This window comes from Aquarana catesbeiana, linkage group LG04 (genome assembly GCF_042186555.1).
Source record: "Aquarana catesbeiana isolate 2022-GZ linkage group LG04, ASM4218655v1, whole genome shotgun sequence".
NCBI classification, from domain to species: domain Eukaryota; kingdom Metazoa; phylum Chordata; class Amphibia; order Anura; family Ranidae; genus Aquarana; species Aquarana catesbeiana.
The window spans coordinates 86,259,922-86,281,703 of record NC_133327.1 but is presented as its reverse complement, the minus strand read 5'-3'; the positions used below and the strand labels follow the sequence as shown (position 1 = coordinate 86,281,703).

General features: G+C 41.1%; 1 protein-coding gene across 1 annotated transcript in view; it reads right to left on the bottom strand.

Moving 5' to 3' along the window:
* Window positions 1-226: 226 nt before the first annotated feature.
* The window catches only part of NBAS (NBAS subunit of NRZ tethering complex), a 1,128,646-nt gene continuing 1,107,090 nt past the window's right edge, over window positions 227-21,782 (bottom strand). The window contains exon 53 of the mRNA XM_073625357.1: window positions 227-3,153. Coding sequence (XP_073481458.1) covers window positions 2,878-3,153 — 276 coding nt within the window. The 3' untranslated portion in view covers window positions 227-2,877. The remainder of the gene's footprint in view (window positions 3,154-21,782) is intronic.

The window sequence follows — 21,782 nt, the reverse complement described above, 5'->3', positions numbered from 1 at the left end:
ATTTTTTTTTTTTTTTTGGTGTTACCTTATTTCATTTTTAAACAGAAAATTAAGTTTTCCTTTAAGAAGGAGTTTCACTCGAACGGTTGATTATTTCTTATCTTGCTATATGTAAAGTTTCATTAAGGTGGACTCATACTTTGATAACTGCACAACTTAAGCTTCTTTCCATCAAATTTTTTAATGCAAAAGATACCAATATAAAACTAAATGAGAATCCTTAAAGTTTTATCAGGCTGTTATATTTTATTACATCAACATAAAAATATCCATATGGCTTTCCAGTTTGTCATTTCTCTGTAAAATGAGAAAGATGTTTGCTTCCATAAATATGCAAAGCAAAATGACATAGTTACATGCTGTAGTATGACAGAAGAAGCACTTGGGACATCAAATGAAGTTACAATTTCCTATTATAAGATGTCATAACAGCTTAAACAAACATCAAATAAAAAGTCTCCTCTGTAGTAGTAGGAGTGTAAGAACTTTATTGATATTAGAAGATGTAAACATGTGCATGTCGGCTTTTTAATTCATTTTATATTTCCGAGGCTGCAGAGTTTAATTTGCTACTCATGGAAGTCTAAGATTAGTGTTTCTACCACTGCGGCCAATCATAAGCAAGGCAAAGTGAGAACAGAATGCTGTGTCAGCTGGTCTCCTCTAGGGGCTGCATGCATCTAGATCCTCATATGGTCTCCTAGCTTCCGCAGGCACCATGACCTACCACAGGGTTATTGTAATTAATGTCTATAGGAGAGAGCATGGCCTTGCTAGGATATAAGAGCGGGTAGTGGGGTCTAATGTTTAAAAAGCTGTATAGGGACTTCCTCTGCAAAATAAGTTCAATTGTGTTAGTTATGTTGTCGCTTAATAGCAACCTCTAAATGTGTGTATATGAGGTAAAAATGCATAAAAGTAAATTAAACCTTCCATGGCGACTAAAGAAAAAGTTCTTACAAGCAACTTTATGAGTCTCCAATTTTCTTAAAGTTGTTTTCTGAAACTAGTACTTTGTAGGCAGAAATGCAGCATACAATATGAGTTCACTAGTAACCGGCAGGAGGATAGGGAACATCGATATGTTTTTAGTTCCAGTGAACTGATATGCTGGCTACTGGCTTAGCATGCCAAAAGCCAGCCAAACATGAATCGAAATTCGCCCAGCTCAGGAGGGACCAGCTGAATTTTGATCCATGTATGGTGCTAGATGGTTGTAAATAAGTTGATCTATCAGCCTGTAGGGTTTTTCCCAAACAACCAGAGCTGCCAGTTATAGCCAGCAACACTGATCATTGTATTCTGCCAGCAGGAAAGGCTCCCCACCGGCAGAACACAATACAACTGTGGAAGGGATCACCCCAGCAGTGTGTTGATGGGAGAATCGGCACATTTTTTTCACTCAACCCGCTGGTTGAATGAAAAAAAAGTACAACGTATGGCCTGCTTAAGTAAGATGCCTACAAGATTGGTTTGTAGATTCTATAGGTTTGCCCACCTTCTGCAGCTATTACCCATGGGTCTAGCTTATGAATTTGTATTTAAAGGCTATGTTTATCTAAAAACTTTATTCTTTGGATTTGGATAGAGTCTGAAAGGATTAAAACTCATCATGTTTTTACTACAATCCAAGACATTTTCCCTCACTTAGGCTGATGTTACAAGGGCGGTCCACTAACTTACCACTTACCTGTTTTTTTTTTAAGTAACTTCCTTCTTAGCATGGCCAGCAAGACAAATTCTACAGCATTCTGGGCCAGCAAGTGAGTGATTTTGCTGCTGGTGATACATTGCCAGAAATGGAATCGGAAGTGTGACATCAGCCTTAAGCCTAGTAAACACGAGCCGAATGTCGTGTGGCATAGAAACCAGCTGACATTCAGCCTGTGTGTACTGCAATCATTCTGACAGAAGCCGGTCTGCTTATCAGCTCCCGATCAGCGCTCTCAGCTAATGGTGTCCCCCTGTCAGAACACAATAGAACAGCAGGACAGATTGCTGTACTAACGTCGGATATCTGTCCTGAGCTGTCAGCAGGGCTGAGTGAAAAAAAAAAAAAACTACTAGTGTGTACTAGGCTTTACTCTCCCTTGTGAAAATGATGAAAGCAGAAAGTAAGTGAGGAACAATCTTCAAATGCAAGAAGACTGGAGGAAGAAAAGAACTGTATCACTGTTTGTATCGCTGTTGCGGATTTTGTCTCACTTCTAGATAGCAGTAAAAACTCAAACGAGGTTCTAATCCTTCCACACTCCATTGAAAATGAAGAGAAAATGTGTTTTAGCTGGACATAAACTATAATTAGCACAACAGAAAATGCTGGACATGAGTTAGGATCTCCAATCATACAGTGGCAATTGCCAGATGTTAGACTCTTTTGTTCACTTATTACAGATCTACGCGTTTTGAGCAAACTGATCTGTGTTGCATAGAGATCAGTGATATTCACATTTCACTCAGTCAGAAATAACACTCTGTACAGAGCACATATATTATAGGTACCTATAGCTTTAGGCATAATATGTAGAGCAGCAGGATGTGATCCTCTATCTCTGAAACTCTGGTGGTAACATTCCCCTCCACATCCAGCACTGTTAGGAAAGAGGTAAGCCCCTGATGTAAACAGAGAAAGCTGATACTCTATATACTGTCTACAGAAACCAGTCCATGGATATGACATTTCTTTGCCCCTTCTAGTAAAATGTTTATTAAAAATATATGGAGAAATGACTTCATCATACGACAGCAGAAACTTGGCTGAAAAGCCAACCTCCACCTGTTACAGTCAAGTTAGGCAGAAAAGAAATGCTCTATCAGAGAGCCATTGATGAAACTCTTCTCAGCTCTTCTTTCTGTGGCTCTACTTGGCTTGTGTATCTATAACCAGCGCTTAAGACTGGAGAGAGCAGAACTGAAGGTTCGGAGAGCAGGATGTGTCCCCCTGTAAGACATTAGAAGGGTCCCAGCCTCTGCTTTGTGTCCAGAACTATGAAGCTGTTTTGCTATTTCCTCAACATCCCACTGGCCATCCTCTTGCTTGGCCAGTAAGTGGTTAACCAGGTGTGGGTAGTAGACGGTGCCTATGCATTTTACCATCAGCTTGGCATCCAACAGCAGACAGAGGATTTCGGAGTCACAGTTGGAGTCGTTGACCTAAAAAGAGGGAATGGAAAAATACCTGTGAGAAAAATTTAAGATTGCACGTTTTCTTCTTTGTATATTGCAGCTTCCTGGAAGAGCCAACAGACAAAAGCCTTGCCACAAAAGTATTCTATTCTTAGTAACAAATCTCGTCTCTTTTCATGACTCAGAGCATCACATTTCCAGGATGTAATAGAGAGAGCAGATACTCTGCAAAACTGCACAGACAACACAACACATAATTACTTCTCTCTGCATGTCCAACCAACCTACGTCTTCAACAGCACTATACTGCACATGTAATGCATGTTTAATGTAGTGTGTCAGATCCAGATGTCTAACACAGTGATGCTGTGATAGACATTCTCAGCTACAGTTCCTAGTGTGGAATAAAGTCTTATTATAAATTTATAGGAGGCAAGTATAGGAACAGGGACCTGTTCTTTAATTTCACTGGGAGGGCTATTGAGTGATTTTGGCCCGCCTTGACATAATCCTTCAGATTTTTCTCAGATGCTGCCCAGAAAAGGTGCTCAAAGGGAAAAACATAGGAGGACAATATGAGATGAATCCTTTTTTTATCAGGATCATTCATTCATTCATTCATTCATGGGGCTTAAAGTGTTATCATTAAAAACTATCAATAAATGCTGTCTTACATGCTGTTTATACTCACTATGGGATTAGTTTTCTGCAAGAAATCTGGTGGGTCCTGCTACTCCCTATCTCCTGCTCCTGTCCATGTCCCCACTGCAGTTGGAGATTTTACAGAGCAGTGTTGGCAGCTACTGCACATGCTCAGTTTTCACTTTCAATCGATTTTTATTGAAAAATATGTTTAAGTACAAAACAGAGTAAAAGGACTTTTTGTAATTGCCAAGGAGTTGTGATAACATCCAACAGTATAAATAGCATACTAACAAACAAAATGTGTAGCCTGCAAGTTAGAGTAGGTATCAATGAGCCAGGTAACTTTGTTGCTGGCCGTGAAAAGGAAGGAAGGAAAGGACAGGAAAGGAAAGGAAAGGAAAGGAAAGGAAAGGAAAGAAGTTCAGAGTAGGAAGGAAGGTGGGAAAGAGAGGTGGGGTAAAGGGGAGGGGAGTGAGCGTCAGGAATGCCTAAGACCAGCGTCCTAAACCTAGGGGCCAGGGGCCAGGACAGAGCTGTCAGCGCGGAGGAGCAGACGAGGAGGATACACCACACCGCACGCCATACTAGCGTTCCTTACATGTTAAAGCCCTGAATAGGATGGTGCATTCACGCACCTGCACAATGTGAGTACCCCTATGAGGGGAGTTTATTTTAAATAAATATTTTTTAACTATATTACGGGTCATGTGACAGCTTTATATTGAATAGGAAAAAAGGTACTTGGATGTCTTTCTTATTTAAAAATGACGGTGCCATCATCCACATATGGAAAGATAAGGGATCATGTAAATTATACAGTGTGTTTTTATTATTTCTTTAAGGGTTTTGAACTATGATGGGAACTACTAATAATTCACTATATGAAATAATACAAGGGTAGAACCAAGGCGAATGGGGTAGTGGAAGTAATGTGAGTAGGTGTGTTTAAAGGCACAGGTGATTGCTTTGTGAGTGCTTCATGCAAAAAGACTCTGGCCAAGTGGCACCTTAGCAATAAACAATATACATGTATTCATTAACAAAGGCTCAAAGGCACAACAGTGCCCTTGCAATGTGCAACTGACACTGGTTGTTCCATATAGTTGCTCCATGGTGGTCATAGTTTCATAACTTTACTGAATAATATATAAGCATTGTATGAAAGTTAGAGAAGTGGCTCTACAGAGTTGTACCTGTGCTATATACCAACAGTTCTGTCAGAGAACCATCTGTGCTGTCATGCTATAAATGACATGAGTTGGTGTATGAACTATACACCAGCTGTTCCAGGAGTTAAACCCTGAGTGCAGGGCCATGCTTTAGAAACTTCAGCTTGAACTAAAGCCAATGGATACAAAGCTGAAGATACCTAAAAAAAAACAAATTTTACCTTTCTATGGGGGTTACCACAGTTCAATATGTAAGAAATATATATTTATATATATAATGATATCAAACAGCTGCTTCAGTACAAAATATGAAAATTTAAAAAAAATTTAAAACACTTAACCACTTCAGCCCCGGAAGATTTGGCTGCAGAATGACTGGGCCATTTTTTGCAATTCGGCACTGCGCCGCTTTAACTGACAATTGCACGGTCGTGCGACGTTGCACCCAAACAAAATTGACGTACTTTTTTTCCCACAAATAGAGCTTTCTTTTGGTGGTATTTGATCGCCTCTGTGACAATTTTGAAAAAAAAAAAAAAACAATATTTTGTACTTTTTGCTATAATAAATATCCCCATTTTTTTTTTTTAAAAAGCTAATTTTTTCTCAGTTTAGGCCGATATGTATTCTTCTACATATTTTTGGTAAAAAAAAAAAAAAAAAAAAGCAATAAGCGCATATTGATTGGTTTGCGCAAAGATTTACAGAGTCTACAAAATAGAGGATAGATTTATAGCATTTTTATTATTATTTTTTTTTTTTACTAGTAATGGCGACGATCTGCGATTTTTATCGTGACTGCAACATTATGGCGGACACATCGGACAATTTTGACACATTTTTGGGACCATTGACATTTATACAGCGATCAGTGCTATAAAAATGCATTGATTACTGTAAAAATGTCTCTGGCAGTGAAGGGGTTAACACTAGGGGGCGATCAAGCGGTTAACGGTGTTCCCTGGGAGGTGATTCTAACTGAAGGGGGAGTGGACTGACTAGAGGAAGTGACAGATTGTGGTTCCTAGTTCATAGGAACACACAATCTGTCATTCCTCTAAGAACAAAACACGGATTTGTGTGTTTACACACACACTTCCGTGTTCTGTCCCTCGTGCTCGCGATCGATGCCGGCGGTCATCGCGACCGTCGGCCATAAGCATTGGCACCCCTGCTGTGGCACCTCCGGCTGCGTGCACATGCCTGCTATCCCGATTCCACGAGCCGACATATAGCTACGACGGTTCGCGGGATCATGCTGCCTTCCGCAGTATAATGACGGTGGCTGGTTGGCAAGCGGTTAAAGTCACAGCTCCCCTGAACTCCACCATATGGCCATGTGTAAAAGTGTGGTGTGGTCTCCTTAAACACATGTGGTCCATGTACCATAAACCTCAAGGTCCCATAGGTGACAAAAGGGATGAGATTTGGCTTCAGGACTACCATGGGTTTGAGGCAAACCCTGCCTGTTAATGGTTTGCAGTTCCAGCAAACTAATGTGAGATCTCGCAGAGCTGAATGCTATGTAACTTTAATGTACTGGAAGAGCCTTTAAATTAAGGTCAGATGACTTAGAATGGCCCAGCACTCTTACCAGCTAGCCTGCAAACAAACCATTTGGACCCTGTCTAACAATTCACATTAAAAACAGAACGTTTTGTTGCACACATTTGCAAATATACGTGGAAGCTGCAGTGCCCATGTCAAGGATCCTCTGTATACTGCGGTCCTAAATCTATAGTTTTGAGAATCTTCAAGTTTGAGCATATATAGCAGTGGATGTCTCTCTCTACCATGTGCATCTTACGGCGGCTAGTTATAAATAGGGGTGGTTGCCATCTTTTTGTATAGCTTGTTCTCTGATTTGGTGTGGGGGCACATTGGATGCCTTCAGCTGCGACCAATCAAGACCAATGTGTCCCTGTACCTTTATGGAGGAGTGGGCTCCCCCCAGGCAAACCTGCCTTTAATTTATAAACTGCTGTATATGCTCCAACTTGGAGACTTTTAAAACCATAGAGTTAGAACTTCTGTATAGAGGAGCCTGGCATTGGCTTCCACATACATTTGTAAATGTGTGCAACCAAACCCTCTGGTTTTAATGTGAGTTGTTAGACAGGGCGAATTTGGTTTGTTTGCAGGCTAGCTGGCAAGAGTGCTGGCAAACCTTAAAATCACATGTGCCCATGAAATGGCAACAAACTTCAGTACCCTAAATTTTCCATAGATGATACTTTTAACCGCTTACGTCGGCACAATGGCACGGCTGCGCACATAAGCGTACCTGTACGTCCCCTTTAAGATGCGGCAATGTGGGCGCACGCGCCCGCCGCATACTCTGTGACCCTGCCCGGCGGGTCCCGTGGACTCGATGTCCGCCGGTGTCCCGCGATCGTGTCACGGAGCGGAAGAACGGAGAGATGCCTATGTAAACAAGGCATTTCCCTGTTCTGCCTAGCAACATGACAGGGATCTACTGCTCCGTCATCGGGAGCAGTGATCTCTGTCACGTTGTAGTGAGCCCATCCCCCCTACAGTTAGAATCACTCCCCCTAGGACACACTTAACCCCTTGATCATCCCCGAGTGATTAATCCCTTCCCTGCCAGTGTCATATACACAGTAATCAGTGCATTTTTATAGCACTGATCGCTGTTTAAATGACAATGGTGCCAAAATAGTGTCAAAAGTGTCTGATGTGTCCGCCATAATGTCGCATTCACAATGAAAATCGCAGATCGCCGCCCTTACTAATAAAAAAATAAAAATGCCATAAATCTATCCCCTATTTTGTAGACGCTATAACTTTTGCGCAAACCAACCAATATATGCTTACTGCGATTTTTTTACCAAAAATATGTAGAAGAATTCATATCGGCCTAAACTGAGAAAGAAATTTGTTTTTTTATATATTTTTTGGGGATATTTATTCTAGCAAAAAGTAAAAAATAATGCGTTTTTTTCAAAATTGTCGCTATTTTTTTGTTTATAGCGCAAAAAATAAAAACCGCAGAGGTGATCAAATACCACCAATAGAAAGCTCTATTTGTGGGAAAAAAGGACATCAATTTTGTTTGGGTGCAACGTCGCACGACCGCGCAATTGTCAGTTAAAGCGACGCAGTGCCGTATCGCAAAAAGTGCTCTGGTCAGGTAAGGGGGTATATTCTTCCGGGGCTGAAGTGGTTAAAAACCCCTACAGGTCATTGGTTTAGAGTTACCCATGAATAATAGGCCTTATTTATTTATTATTAATCTCACCCCGACATGCACGGCGATATGTAAAATGTGTATCACACTTAACGTTTTTGCATGTAGGTGCGCCCCCGTCCCCTATGCATGCATTTACGCTTGTATAATCATGTATGTGGGGGAGGGGGCCTCAAACATTTTTGGAAGGGAGATTTTAAGTGCTTGGGTGTAACTTTTTTTTTTTTTTTTTTTTTACTTCACCTGTCCCCGGCCTATATGCTGTATTGTATTGACACCCCCCCCCCCCCCCTGCTGAGACAGACCTATAGCTCTGCAATCACAAAAACTCATGCCCCCTATTAATTGGAGAGCAATAGCAAAGGGACCACTGCATGCACATAAAGACCCAAGAGTTCTTCTACAGCGTGCTGGCAGGGGGCAGGCTTTTCTGCTCAAGGTTGTGGTTACTTTCTAAATAAAAACAAACTCTTTGGCTTTGCACACCTTTTGTTTTGATGGATATGGACTATGTTTAGCAGATTTACCTTAAAGTTTGATTGGAACTTAATTATTATATGAGATTTAACTGACTGAGTTTACATCAACTTTAAATAGGACATTATTTACGTATAGTGTTTTAAAGGGAAATGTAAATGGGTTGTATGGTTCACATATACTTCAAACAGGTTTGTGTGGATGATACACAAGTATGCCACTGAGAACAGATCAATGATCCTTTCATGTGATGAAGGCTGCCAGGGAAGAGAAGGTACTAACAATATGATTATAAAAGCAAATGCTGATATACAACATAATCAAAAACTAAATTCAAAGGGTGCTTTCTATTAATATGAATGTCTATATTTCAACCTAAAAACCCTCCAGCTAAAACTGAAGTTGATCATTTGTGTGATGCTTTTATTTTTAGAAAATATCTTGAGAATTTTTTTTCCATCTCCCTATTTTCCACAACTTATTTCAGTTCCCTAATTTGTAGTTCTAGGTTGAAGAAAATACATTACGAAAATGACTGTTTGGTGACTTAACATACAGAAATTACACCCCAAGGTGCTTTTAAAGCCTTTGTCATTTGCTGTTCTCAGGATGTTGTAAGGAAACAAGTAAGCCTGGTAATTACCAAGTACACATTACTTCTTTTACAAACTCCTCAGGCTTCCGGAAACTAGGTTTTAAATGCTTTTTTCTTTGCAAATGTTTCAGATGAACAATTTTAATAATGTGTAAATTAAAAGGGGAAAGCTGACATCAGATGTTAAAGATTTCTTTTCTTGTATCTGTGGTACGTTTGGAGAATCAAACATCATAACACCTCCAGACTAGAAGTATCCTAGAGTCTCAAGACTTGAAACGCGTGGGAAGAGAATGAAAGGGTCTCCCGCAGGTCTAATAAGTCTCTCAACTGTGGAGATTTAGGAGAAGCACTCTGTACAATTCAGCGATACTTAATATTAGCTGACTTTTACAGATTTTTATTTTTCAAAGCAAGAAATTGCTCTGGATATATTGGAGACATGCTTTATATAAATTCTCAGTGCTAGTGATACACACACATTAGTCTGCTTAAACGGTTTGTATAGGCAAGACTTACATTTTCCTCCAAACCTCCCTTGCCCATTTTAGAATTCTTTCCAGAATATTTTTCTATAGCCATTTTTTCCTTTAGCGAGGCTTTTAACCCCTTGGTGCCGACGCCTCCAGGCCTTTTAAGGGGTTTTAGATGTCAGGAGGCGGGACGGGGCTTATGATCATGTGACCGCTGTGATTGGCTATCACAGCGGTCACATAAACGGAAAGCTCCTGATCGCTGCTTGTGATCAGGAGCTTTTCGTTAGCTGCCGGTAACAGTGCTAGGAGCACGCAGAGCGCGCGCTCTCGGCACAGATGTATTTACATTTTGGTATGCAAATATGTGTATGCTCGGCGTTAAGGCCCATCGAGAGGCCGCATATTTGCATATTGTCTGTGCCAAGAGGTTAAAAATCTTGCAGGGGCAGCTGCTGGGATGAGGGATTAACAGAATCTAGGCCAGCTCCTGTATTATTACAGGGCTGTTTTAATAAAGCGGCCCAATTACTATTTTCTCCAGGCCCACTAAATTAGGGGGAACAAAAAGAGACTTTCAGTAATGAAACCTGGATTGTTGGGGTTAATTCATTCCTATTTAGATCAAAGGTGTGGCCTTGGATCTGCATATGACATTGGTTCATAAAAAAAAGTTCTTTTTTTTTTAATGTATATAAAACGTATTCTTATCTAACCAACTTTAAAAAGAATTAACCCCTTCCCGTTCTTTTTTTTTTTTTAACAAAGTAAACCCCTTCCCGTTCTTAGCTATAGTTCTTCTGATTTATTTTGATTTCTATTTTAATTTAATGTTAATTTTTTTTTTCATTTGCTTTGTTTTTTTCATTGTTGCACAAGAAATGTGCAGAATTTAAAAACAGAAAAACCTTTATTCATTTACATGTTTTGTACCAGATACATAATTTTAGTGTTATGGGAAAAGTTATAGAATGAAATGTAAACTTTTTAAATTACAGTAAAAACTCAAAACAGAACATTTTTTTCCATCTTTTGTCTGTACATTCCATAGAAAATGAAACACACTTTGCAAAGCAATCTTGCCAACAGAAAGTCAACTCCCCCCCCCCATGTATTACTTTGTTATCTTAAAGTGATTGTAAAGGATTTTTTTTTAACCACTTCAGCCCCGGAAGATTTTACCCCCTTCCTGACCAGAGCACTTTTTAAATTTGGCACTGCGTCGCTTTAACTGACAACTGCGCGGTCACGCAATGCTGTACCCAAACAAAATTTGCGTCCCTTTTCTTTCCCATAAATAGAGCTTTCTTTTGGTGGTATTTGATCACCTCTGCGGTTTTTATTTTTAGTAGGGGGCACCGAGACAGTTCTTCCTGGCAAGAGGGAGCTTTTGCCCATAAATCGATGCCTAAGCATTTTTTACCTCTAATGCAAAAAATGCATTAAGGTAAAGAATGTTTAGGCTTTAGAACCGCTTTAAGTAATGACAAATGTATTACTAATAATAAGTAAGTAATGACAAATGTATTACTAATAAATAGGCCCAAAGTGGAAATGTAAAAATTGCTCTAGTCCATAAGGTATATATACAGATATGAGAGCTCAAGTCCAACTGAAGAGAAATTGTGAACAGGACAGAAGCTTGTAACATTGCTGTCCAGCTTTAATTACAGTGCTTGTTTCTACCAGCACTGGGCAAAAATGTGAGGTACACGCTGCATGCAAGAATTGTAACTCTCTGTGTGAGAGCAGCTGGGTCCATACAGAGGTCCAACATGTCAGCAGTACGGTGCACTGCCAATTGGTGCAATGTAGTTGCTAATCTGGTGACAACAGCCACCAGGATGAACAGAAAGGGCAAATCTTCCCAGGGAATTTTTTATTTTCAACTGTTTAACTGCATCATTAAACACCAAAGTATCTTACCTAGTATATGAAAAAAAAAAGAAAAGAAAAAAAAAATAACCATTGCACAATAAACACAAGGCAGATGTATAGCAATCATGGGACCTTTGGGCATTTATGCAAAGGGATAATACAGTCCTTCATAGCCCGTCAAGGGATAATTCCAGTGTACATTAGCTGCAGCACCTCACAGACTGAAGATAATCTGTTTAAAGGGGTTGTAAACCCTTGAGGTTTTTCGCCTTAATGCATTCTATGGTCAGAGTCCAGGCTGAGGTTGCCACTCCATTCATTGCAGTAGGACCATAGATGTGCAACTTCCAGAGGTTACCCTTCCTTTCTTGAACCTTTGCAGGAGCCAGGACAGACTCCATCTCCTGTCAGCACTCTAGCAGCAGCTGCGGATGCATTGTCCACATACCCCCTCACTATCGAGCCTGAGTGGCCCACACAATTTTCCTAGGTCACAAGAGGAAACCTTTATTAGATAAAAAAGACAACTGGCAACTCACTCAAAGGGATGACAGTCAGCACATGAGTACTATCAGGCCACCAGCTCAGATGCGCTGCAGGGGTCTGTTATTCCAGACAAGAGTGTTCTATCACCAATGTTAGCTGGGTAATGGAAAGACACCAGGAAGCGGCTGAAACCAGGAAGTGAAACCACCTTGGAGTGCAAGGCCGAACCAGAAATGTTGTCACATCTGTGAGGGGGGCATCACTACCCATTTCTGAGCCACCCAGCTCCTTTGTCAAGCCTACGTGATCAGATGCAAGGGCATTATTTATACCCTGGGCAAGTTTCCTAGCATATGTGGAGGGTACACTCTTCAATTTACTATTATTTTTATACAACCTTTTTATATAATTTTATGAATTTATTGGTTTACAGTGTTAATGCTATTTTATGTTTTATACTCTCTGTATATTTTATCTGTATCTTAGTATGGCTGTTGTCTTGGTATGGCCACTTCCTGGTTTCTTTCCACTGCCGGCTGGTGGCAGTGATAGAGCACTCTTGCCTTGAATAAACAGATCCCTGGAGCACATCTGAGTGGCCAGCTTGATGATATTTAAGATAAGTGCTGACTGTCGTCCTACTGAGTGAGTTACCAATTGTTTTTTTTTTTATCCAGTAAAGGTTCCCTATTGCTACACTTAGTTTGAGACTAGCTTTGCACACGAAAGCTGCCTGTTGTGTGTCATTGGGGTCTCCAGAATTCTGACGGGGTCGCTGTGGATTAACAAGGAAGGGTGGTGGGCTGTCCAGTATGCTTTTCTTTGAGCGTCCTCTTGTGTTCCCTTTGTTCCTATTTCGTATATATTCCTGGAATAAGTAGGCATAAGGCACTAAGTGGCAGCTGACACATTCGCTTGTTAGCCTTTAAATCATGATGTGATAAAGTGGCCATTGCTTTGGTTTCAAGTGGACCTGTCTACATATAGCCCATCTGTGTAGCAGGTGGCTTAGAAAAGGGATGAGAACAGTCACTATAGAGCACCCCTTTGGTAAAAGCTGCTGATGAGCACTTCATGCTCTAAATATACAAAGAAAGAGAAATCTACTTTTTTTTCTTTCTCTACAGTCTTGCATAGTAAAAAAAGGTTAATGAGAAGAAATGAAGAAATGCGGAGTAAGTCTTTGATCCGTGTCTGTATTTCATGCAGAGAAGATGAACAGATCGGGTGGAACAGTCTCAAAATGAAATACATTGTACAAAACCCAGCATCTTACACGACTCACAGCTCCTGTATTACAATGGCAGAAAATGACACATAAGAAGTACAAGCTCAATTCATATATCTATGTGGGAATGCTGATGAAACTTGCAGCTTGCAGAAATGTTTTTTTTTTGCTCAGATTTCAGTCAGATAATCTAATTCAGTTACTAAACCATGCCAAAATCTGAACACATGCAATTTTCCTTTGTACAGGTTTCACAAATGTCCTATGTGTATTGGATGGTGGTGTGTTTTAAGTAATGCAATCCATCTGTGTGAAGACAGAGAAACTTCAAAGATGGGCTTCAGGCACACCATGAAAATTTCTAAACTGCTTTAATTCATTATTCCAAATTATTTGTATTTTTTTGTATTTTTGTCCAGCTAGACTTGTGATCTAGACACTTCTTCTAGAAAGCATAGCCAGATCTAGAGACCTTCAATTCAGCAACAGAAAGCGTTTTGTTAGATCTGTTAGATTAGTGCAAAAAAATAAAAGGTAATCCTGCCAGAAATCCAGGGCTCTCCTATGCATTCCGTAGTGCTATTTCATCTTCCTGTCCAGGTTACCTCTATAAACTACAGAACACCTACCCTTAAGTTATTAAGATGAGAATAGACCAAAAAGAGCTTGGCTACTCAAAAATGGACCACATCCATTTAAATCTCAAGAAAGATCTATTTCCCCTACCATAGTAATGCATATGGTGTACTATAGATGGATCTATTTTAACATTTCTAGTCTCTTTTGGAAGATATTGTACACATAGGATTTTTAAAAAAGTACTATGTTTCCACCTGCCTCTGCTTGGAATTTGCCACCACTCTCCATCAGCTGTATGCCAGTCCTTGTGTGAGAAAGGGGGAAACACAGGAAGCGCCACCTGAGTGTAGTATTTAAAACACGGTTTAAAATCCATTAAACTGTGTTTTAAATACTACACTCGGGTGGCGCTTCCTGTGATTTCCCATTTCTCATCCCAAATTACAGAGTTCGCTTTCTCTGAAGAGAGCTGCCGCCACTCGCCACAAATCACTTACTTTATATGGACTATATATATGATTATCCATTTATATGTTTACAGTTGCACTGCCTTTTGTGCTTGATTCCACTGTGCCAGTCCTTGTGTCCCTGGGGCACAATGTAAGTTACATATAGCGCTTACCAGTGAGCTGAGTCTACAACAGACATGCAGCTTAAGGGCTTTTTTGGCCCATGTTTATTTAAGTACAAGAAAAAACAGTCTATCCAGGATTCCCACGCAGGGGTTTCAACTTCAAAGCAATAATGGAATAACGAATGGAAAATACCAAGCCATCTGGCTCCCTGGTCAGCACTGCTGTTCATGCGTTGACCTTGGTCCTCTTGACCCTGTAACTGTGTCCCTGTTTGGTATCCACTCTGTACCTCTGGTGACACTCTCTCTTACAGCTTCCTGGCTGCTACAGCCCACTGGCTTGGGGCCTCCGTCTGCTCTGTCAGACTGTCCTGTGCCAACAGGCACACTTCTCCCTTGCACGCCTGGACTCCTCGGGAGGGTGGAGCCCAGAACCCTGGTCCTGGCTCTGCTATAAGCTCAGGACCCACCTGCTGCACAATCAACAAGCCAGACTCCTGGCTGTTCCCAAAACCTGGTCCCAGGATTGGAGATTCCATCCCACCCAGATTGCAATGAAATCTCCAGGCTCCAGGTCCCCAACTGGATTTTACCAACCAGAGGAAACTGATAAAACAGTATCCCCCAAATTAAATAATCCTCCTGGAGCCTCTCAACCTGCCTATTTGAGAATCCTGGGCGACAATCACTAGGACAGGGATACGTACTGTCACAGTGCATAGAGCTATTTTGAAACAATGATATATGAAATTGATTTGTTATTGATGGTTGAAGATATTACTGCGTATTGATTTTGTATATATATATATTTTTTTTTTACTTAGACTGCTCATCTTTATATCCAAAAGGATGAGGTCCTGAGGAAGCATTTAAAACAAAATGTGACGACCTTCTTTCTCTTGGCTCATCAAAATGATCTGAGTAGCATTTGTGTACTATGGGCCCCCATATAAGGGGGATCAATAAAATGTGTGGTTCTTCTTTCAACATATGTGATTTTAATTATAATAAATTTAGTACGAATTTATATATATATTCTTTCAGTTGTCTGTCCCAGTTGTACCAGTAAAGTCCGATCAAACAAATTGTTAAAAGTTATTAAGGTGGGGAGAGGGCAGGGGCGTTGGGAGGGGGTGGCTAGGGGGGGCTGAAGTCCCGAATGTGACCCCCAAAAGCCCCGAGTATATGGAATGCTAAATTCCGTTGTTAGCCCCGAGCGACGGCCGCCAGGACCGATCTGGTTGTGAGTGCGGCCGAAAGTGCCCGAGTGCGGCCGAAAGTATCCGACTGCCAGAGCGGCCGAAAAAACCGACTGCCATAACGGCCGAAAGTGGCCGAGTGCCGCAGGTCCTGCCTTCTGCAGTGCCAACGTCAGGACAGCGGGACGTGTGACGTGATGTCTATCTTAGCCTGCAGGCTCCAGAAGGCGGGAACGCTACATCCCTGCTCAGGCGGGCGGCTGACTCTCCTCTCCTCCTCGGCTCGGCTCCTCTCTGATGGTGACGAGTGATTGACTGCCTGCTGTGACCACACACCACGGCTGAGCTGAGGTAGGTCAGACACACAGTGTATGTAGGTCAGGCAGGTCACTGTTAGTGTATGTAGGTCAGGCTGGGGTCACTGTTAGTGTATGTAGGTCAGGCTGGTCACTGTTAGTGTGTGTAGGTCAGGCTGGTCAGTGTATGTAGGTCAGGCAGGTCACTGTTAGTGTATGTAGGTCAGGCTGGTCACTGTTAGTGTGTGTAGGTCAGGCTGGTCACTGTTAGTGTGTGTAGGTCAGGCTGGTCACTGTTAGTGTATGTAGGTCAGGCTGGTCAGTGTATGTAGGTCAGGCAGGTCACTGTTAGTGTATGTAGGTCAGGCTGGTCAGTGTATGTAGGTCAGGCAGGTCACTGTTAGTGTATGTAGGTCAGGCTGGTCACTGTTAGTGTGTGTAGGTCAGGCTGGTCACTGTTAGTGTGTGTAGGTCAGGCTGGTCACTGTTAGTGTGTGTAGGTCAGGCTGGTCACTGTTAGTGTGTGTAGGTCAGGCTGGTCACTGTTAGTGTGTGTAAGTCAGGCTGGTCACTGTTAGTGTGTGTAGGTCAGGCTGGTCACTGTTAGTGTGTGTAGGTCAGGCAGGTCAGTGTATGTAGGTCAGTGTATAATGTAGGTTATGTAGTTCAGTGTATAATGTAGCTCAGTGTATAATGTACGTCAGTGTAATGGTCACTGGTAAGTCAACCCCACCATCCTGCCCAAAAAAAAAAAAAACGCAACCCCCCCCCCCCGGTTGTTGGACTTCGGGCTGAAGCCCCTGGTCTTTTTGCCACCTAGCAACGCCTCTGGGAGAGGGGAGGTGTTCTGTACACCAAAAAACACTTTGTGTCATAGCATGACATCACTGCTGGCTCCTCCGTAGACAGAGAGCGTTGTCACCCGACTACAGGAAGTGTGTTACTGGTACAATCACCAGGTGACAATAAAAGAAACAAAATGGGCCGGAAAAAAAAAAAAAGCAGCCACCTTATATAAGGTCTGATAAGCTGCAATATTCTATGTTTTTGCTCTTGGGTGTAGAAAACTTTAAATTATAAATTTTTAAGCTCTATAATCATTCTAATCCTTTATATGATTCTGTGTGAACAATGTTTTTATCATTCTGGAGGTATATAGGGTTAACCACAAAAACACAAAACACCCAACATTACTGCAAGCAATGCCTGTCTCCTTGGATCGCTATGAGCTGGTGTGTGCACAATATGTACTTTAACTGCTTGCTGACCGGCTGCAGTACATTTACTGTGGCAGGTAGGCTTGTAGAGGTGCACCTTGAAGCTTGAGCTGCCATTTGCTGCAACGCAAGCCATTTAGCGAGTCCCGACCAATGATTTATGGCTAAGTGAAATTTCCTCTAGTGGGACTTTAAAAGGCAGGAGTCTTCAAACAGCGATGTATCGAAAAAATATATTATTTTATTATCAAAAGTTAAAACATGAGAAAAATAAAAGAGATGGATGCCAATAGATTCAGATGGTGGCAAGAAATGGAGTGTGCAAATCCAGGACCCTGGACAGAACACAAAGGGCGTCCTACCACTTGGAATATGGCACCACTGGTATCGGATACCATTAATTGTCCTGTCATCTGGGGAAGCATTCTTTCCCTTCTCTTCCCCAGATGACAGGACAATCAATGGTATCCAATACCAGTGGTGCCATATTCCAAGTGGTAGGACGCCCTTTGTGTTCTGTCCAGGGTCCTGGATTTGCGCATCTGTCAGGGTCAAGCGTTGGCTCATGAATCTGATCCCTGGCGGCAAACTATTCATTCCCATTTTTCTTGAAGTTGGATGCTACTTGATGTTGGCTCAGGAGTAACCCGGTCATTTTTTTAATGCATTACTTAGTTTTTATGTGTTATAAATGTTTTTGAACATCACACTATGCCAGAATCTTACAGTTTTTCTTATTCTGTATTTTTTTGTAAAATGTTTTCAGATAATTACACACCTCACCATCAGCCCCTGAAGAGGTTTCAACATTTACAACCTTGAAACGCGTCAGACCTCTGTTTCAGCCCACTGCCGGAACAGTCAGAGTGGGGTTAATTGTATTGTTGTTAACAGACACGTACACTCCATTTCTTGCCACCACCTGAATCTATTGGCATCCATCTCTTTTATTTTTGTCATGTTTTAACTTTTGATAATAAAATAACATATTTTTTCGATACATCACTGTTTGAAGACTCCTGCCTTTTAAAGTCCCACTAGAGGAAATTTCCCATTGTGTAGTCGTATAGGGATGTGGGCAAGGTGTCTTCTTCCACTAAGCTCTCGTCACTACCACCATTTATGGCTAAGTGAATGACAGAGGAGAGCACTGTGTTGGTAAACACCACAGGCCTCTCTACAGACAGCAGCAAAGTGCCATCTTTTTCACACTGCAAAGCAGGCAGTAAAAACCGCCACATTGCTTAGTAAAAACAGTACACACATTAATACTTGTTAGGCACACATTTAACCCATTTAACCATCCTAGATGTTAACCCCTTTCCATCTAGTGTCATAAGTACAGTGACAGTGTATATTTTTAGCACTGATCACTGTATTCGTGTCACTGGAGGTGACAGTGACAGTTAGTCAGTTACCACAAAGTGTCAGCTAGTGTCAGATTGCCCACCGCCCATCACAGTCCCGCTATAAGTCGCTGATAACCGCCATTACTAGTATACAAAAAACAAATTCCAGTATCTATACTATAGTTTGTATATGCTATAACTTTCACACAAACCAATCAATATACAATTATTGAGCTTTTTTCCACCAAAGACATTTAGCGGAATACATTTTGGCCTAAATTTATGAAAAAAATAGATTTACATTTTTTTTATTGGATATGGTTTATAGCAGAAAGAAAATATCGAGTTTTTTTTTCCTTTAAAATTTTTGGTCTTTTTTTGTTTATATCGCAAAAAGTAAAAAATGCAGTGGTGATAAAAAAAACCACTAAAAGAAAGCTCTATTTGTGTGAAAAAAATGATGTAAATGTGCTTACAGCTTTGCATGACCTGGCAATTTGCAGTTAAAGCAGCGCAAAAAATGGGGGGGAGGGTGAAATGTTCAGGAGCTCAAGTGGTTAATACACTTGCTTCCTGTTAAAACGTAGAAGAGGCTTGGAAGACCCAGTAAAAAATAAATAAGCTGGAAACCGAGGAGCAGAGTACTTTGTGCTGCGCCTGCGATCATGACTCCTGCGCATAAGATGTCATCGCAGCCCCAGCACAAAAACCCTGAAGGAAGACTGGGTGAAAATGGAAACAGTGACAGCACGCCACTGGAGGGTTCCGTTGGAGACATAAGTCTGTCTGTCAACAGGGTGGTATTTCTCCATCCACGCTGTTTAGAATGGATGGGGGAATCGACTGAATTTACATGGATGGCTACCCATATTCTGTTACAATAGAAGGGCAGTTCCTTCAAATGAAGGGGCAGTTAGAAACTATGTGTTAAAGATAAGCAAGTCTGAACTAGGACTGTTCCCATGGATGCAATAGGAGCTTTGCATAATGATCTGTGAAAACTGTCCTTTCAATCTGCAAGATTTATTAGTTGGGGAGGGCAATGACGACAATTTTTTTGGGGGGTGTCAGGAAAGGAATATTTAACTGCCCTCCACCTCTACAAGTAAAGCATGGGGGTGCTATTTGCTCTGCAAGGGGAAATAATGAAACAAACATTTCCTGTATGTGTACATGTTATACTGCCATTTACACTGTGTTGTTTTTATGCATATAAAAGATAAGCAGACAGCAAGCCTGGTATCCATACAGCCAGATAACTAACCATACAGCACACAGTCTGGGTAAATTCCATCACCAAGTTCCATGAGGCCCGCTGCTATTTGCAAGAGTGTTTAATTATTAATATGTCTCTAACAAAAGGAATGAGAGCTGTCAGACTGTGAAAATTTACAAAGTAGCAGTGCAACATTCGCTATTAGATAAAAATACACGCCAGCGTGTCAGATGGTAGCAGTAGGAGCTAATGAAAGCACAAGACGTCTAATATCCATGCTATTTCACAGTCCCCCCGGGCACCATTTACCACCTGGCCAGGCTTGTGTTACACTCCAGTTCGGTGTGTGTGATTTTAACCTTTGGGGGGCAATGAAAGCAGTGAATGTATCAAAGCTCCTGCTTGTAACTTAGTAGCCTGTTGTTCTTAAATATACTTAAATGGCCCCTCTGTGGATAATTGCCAGTAGGAAAATCAGGGGAGGCAGGCAAAGCCAATGTTCCATGAGAAATCATATGTGGCGATGTACATAATACAATGTTATTGTCCTAAGTGTCCTATATGTCGTATTATCCTTGCGCCTAGGACTATTGGTTTGTTTTATTACCATCATTACTGTTTCCTACGTGTTATTAGTTTATTGAAGTAACACATTTCATGATCTTGTCTTTAAGCCACAGGAAAATATTATATTGATGCTCCAGATCATCACTCCATGTATATTGAATAGATATTAATACATAAGTTACAAATTGAACAGTAAATGTTTGGTGGTCCCAAGACACTGGATAACTGCCATAGGAACTCAACCAATACAATTGCACACAAATGTTCAGATGTAATCACACATTGTACAAGGTAGTAATGGGCCCTACCAATAGAAAATACATACCTTAAAGTACACCTTCAGTCCCCAAAAAACACTTTAAATCTTGGCAACCACAATTCCTCCCCCCCCCCCCCCCCCACACACACAAATTCTAAAAGCCTTTTTTTTTTTTTAGTCTGGACTGTCCCCTCCCTCCATTCACACCTAGGCAATAATGACATTTGTTTTGCTCCAGCAAGTCTAGGATATCCACATCAGAAATACCAGGAGTCATCAGCCTATTTAGAGCAAGGAGAGTGAACTTGGTGGAACATCATGAGGGGTCGACTGCAAGAACCTAGAAGAGACAGACGGCTCCCAATAACGTCAGAAAGAAAGATGGCGGCACTTGATCCAGCATATGGCAGCAAATGAACTGATCACAATAGGACAATGCTGGATTTGCTGGGCATGTTATTTGAGCACAAGCCAGCTGAGAAGGTAGGAGGGGGTTATAAGCAAATATACCCGGTGGGGGTCGAAGTTACTCTTTAAAGTGACTTTACAAGTCTGTATAAATAAATAAATTCCTGACACACCACAACATAAAGCAACAGTATAATGTTTCACATAATGACCTGTGAACAAAGATGGCTTCATCCTTTTGATGAGAAAACCATAAAGGTAATGTCAGGGGTGTACTGTGATCTCTGGGAGAGATCAATAATACCTGTAAGTGTTATACTCACACTTTGTACTTGCACGCGTGCACATAACATGAAAAGTATATCTGAAGCTAGGTCCACTTCACTTCACATAACCAATTTCATTGTAATCTGTAGAAAATATAATGCTGTAAAGGAGGAGGAGGGTAGGAAGCAAACACAGTAACTTGGTTCTCAAAATGATAAGCTTTTTAAAATATTTATTGCTGAATTGAAAATGATGGTTACCTTGGCTCCTATCCTGGTAAAATTGTCATTTTTCTGGTCATTTCTCTGGCTTGTATATTTCAACTGAAACTAAATTCAGTGCCAAACTTTTTTTTACTTATTGCATCCCTCTCTCTCCCTCTTACACAAGCTGTTAACAAAATAATTATTCTAATATTAACTTTTCAGGACTTTTTTCAGCACTTCCTGTTCCCTCGTCTAAGCCAGACACCGCTGCCTCCTGGGATTGCATCATCACAGCTATCCCAGGAGGGAGTGTGTTACTAAGCCGCAACTGTGTGGTGCCTCAGTGCACACACATGGCTT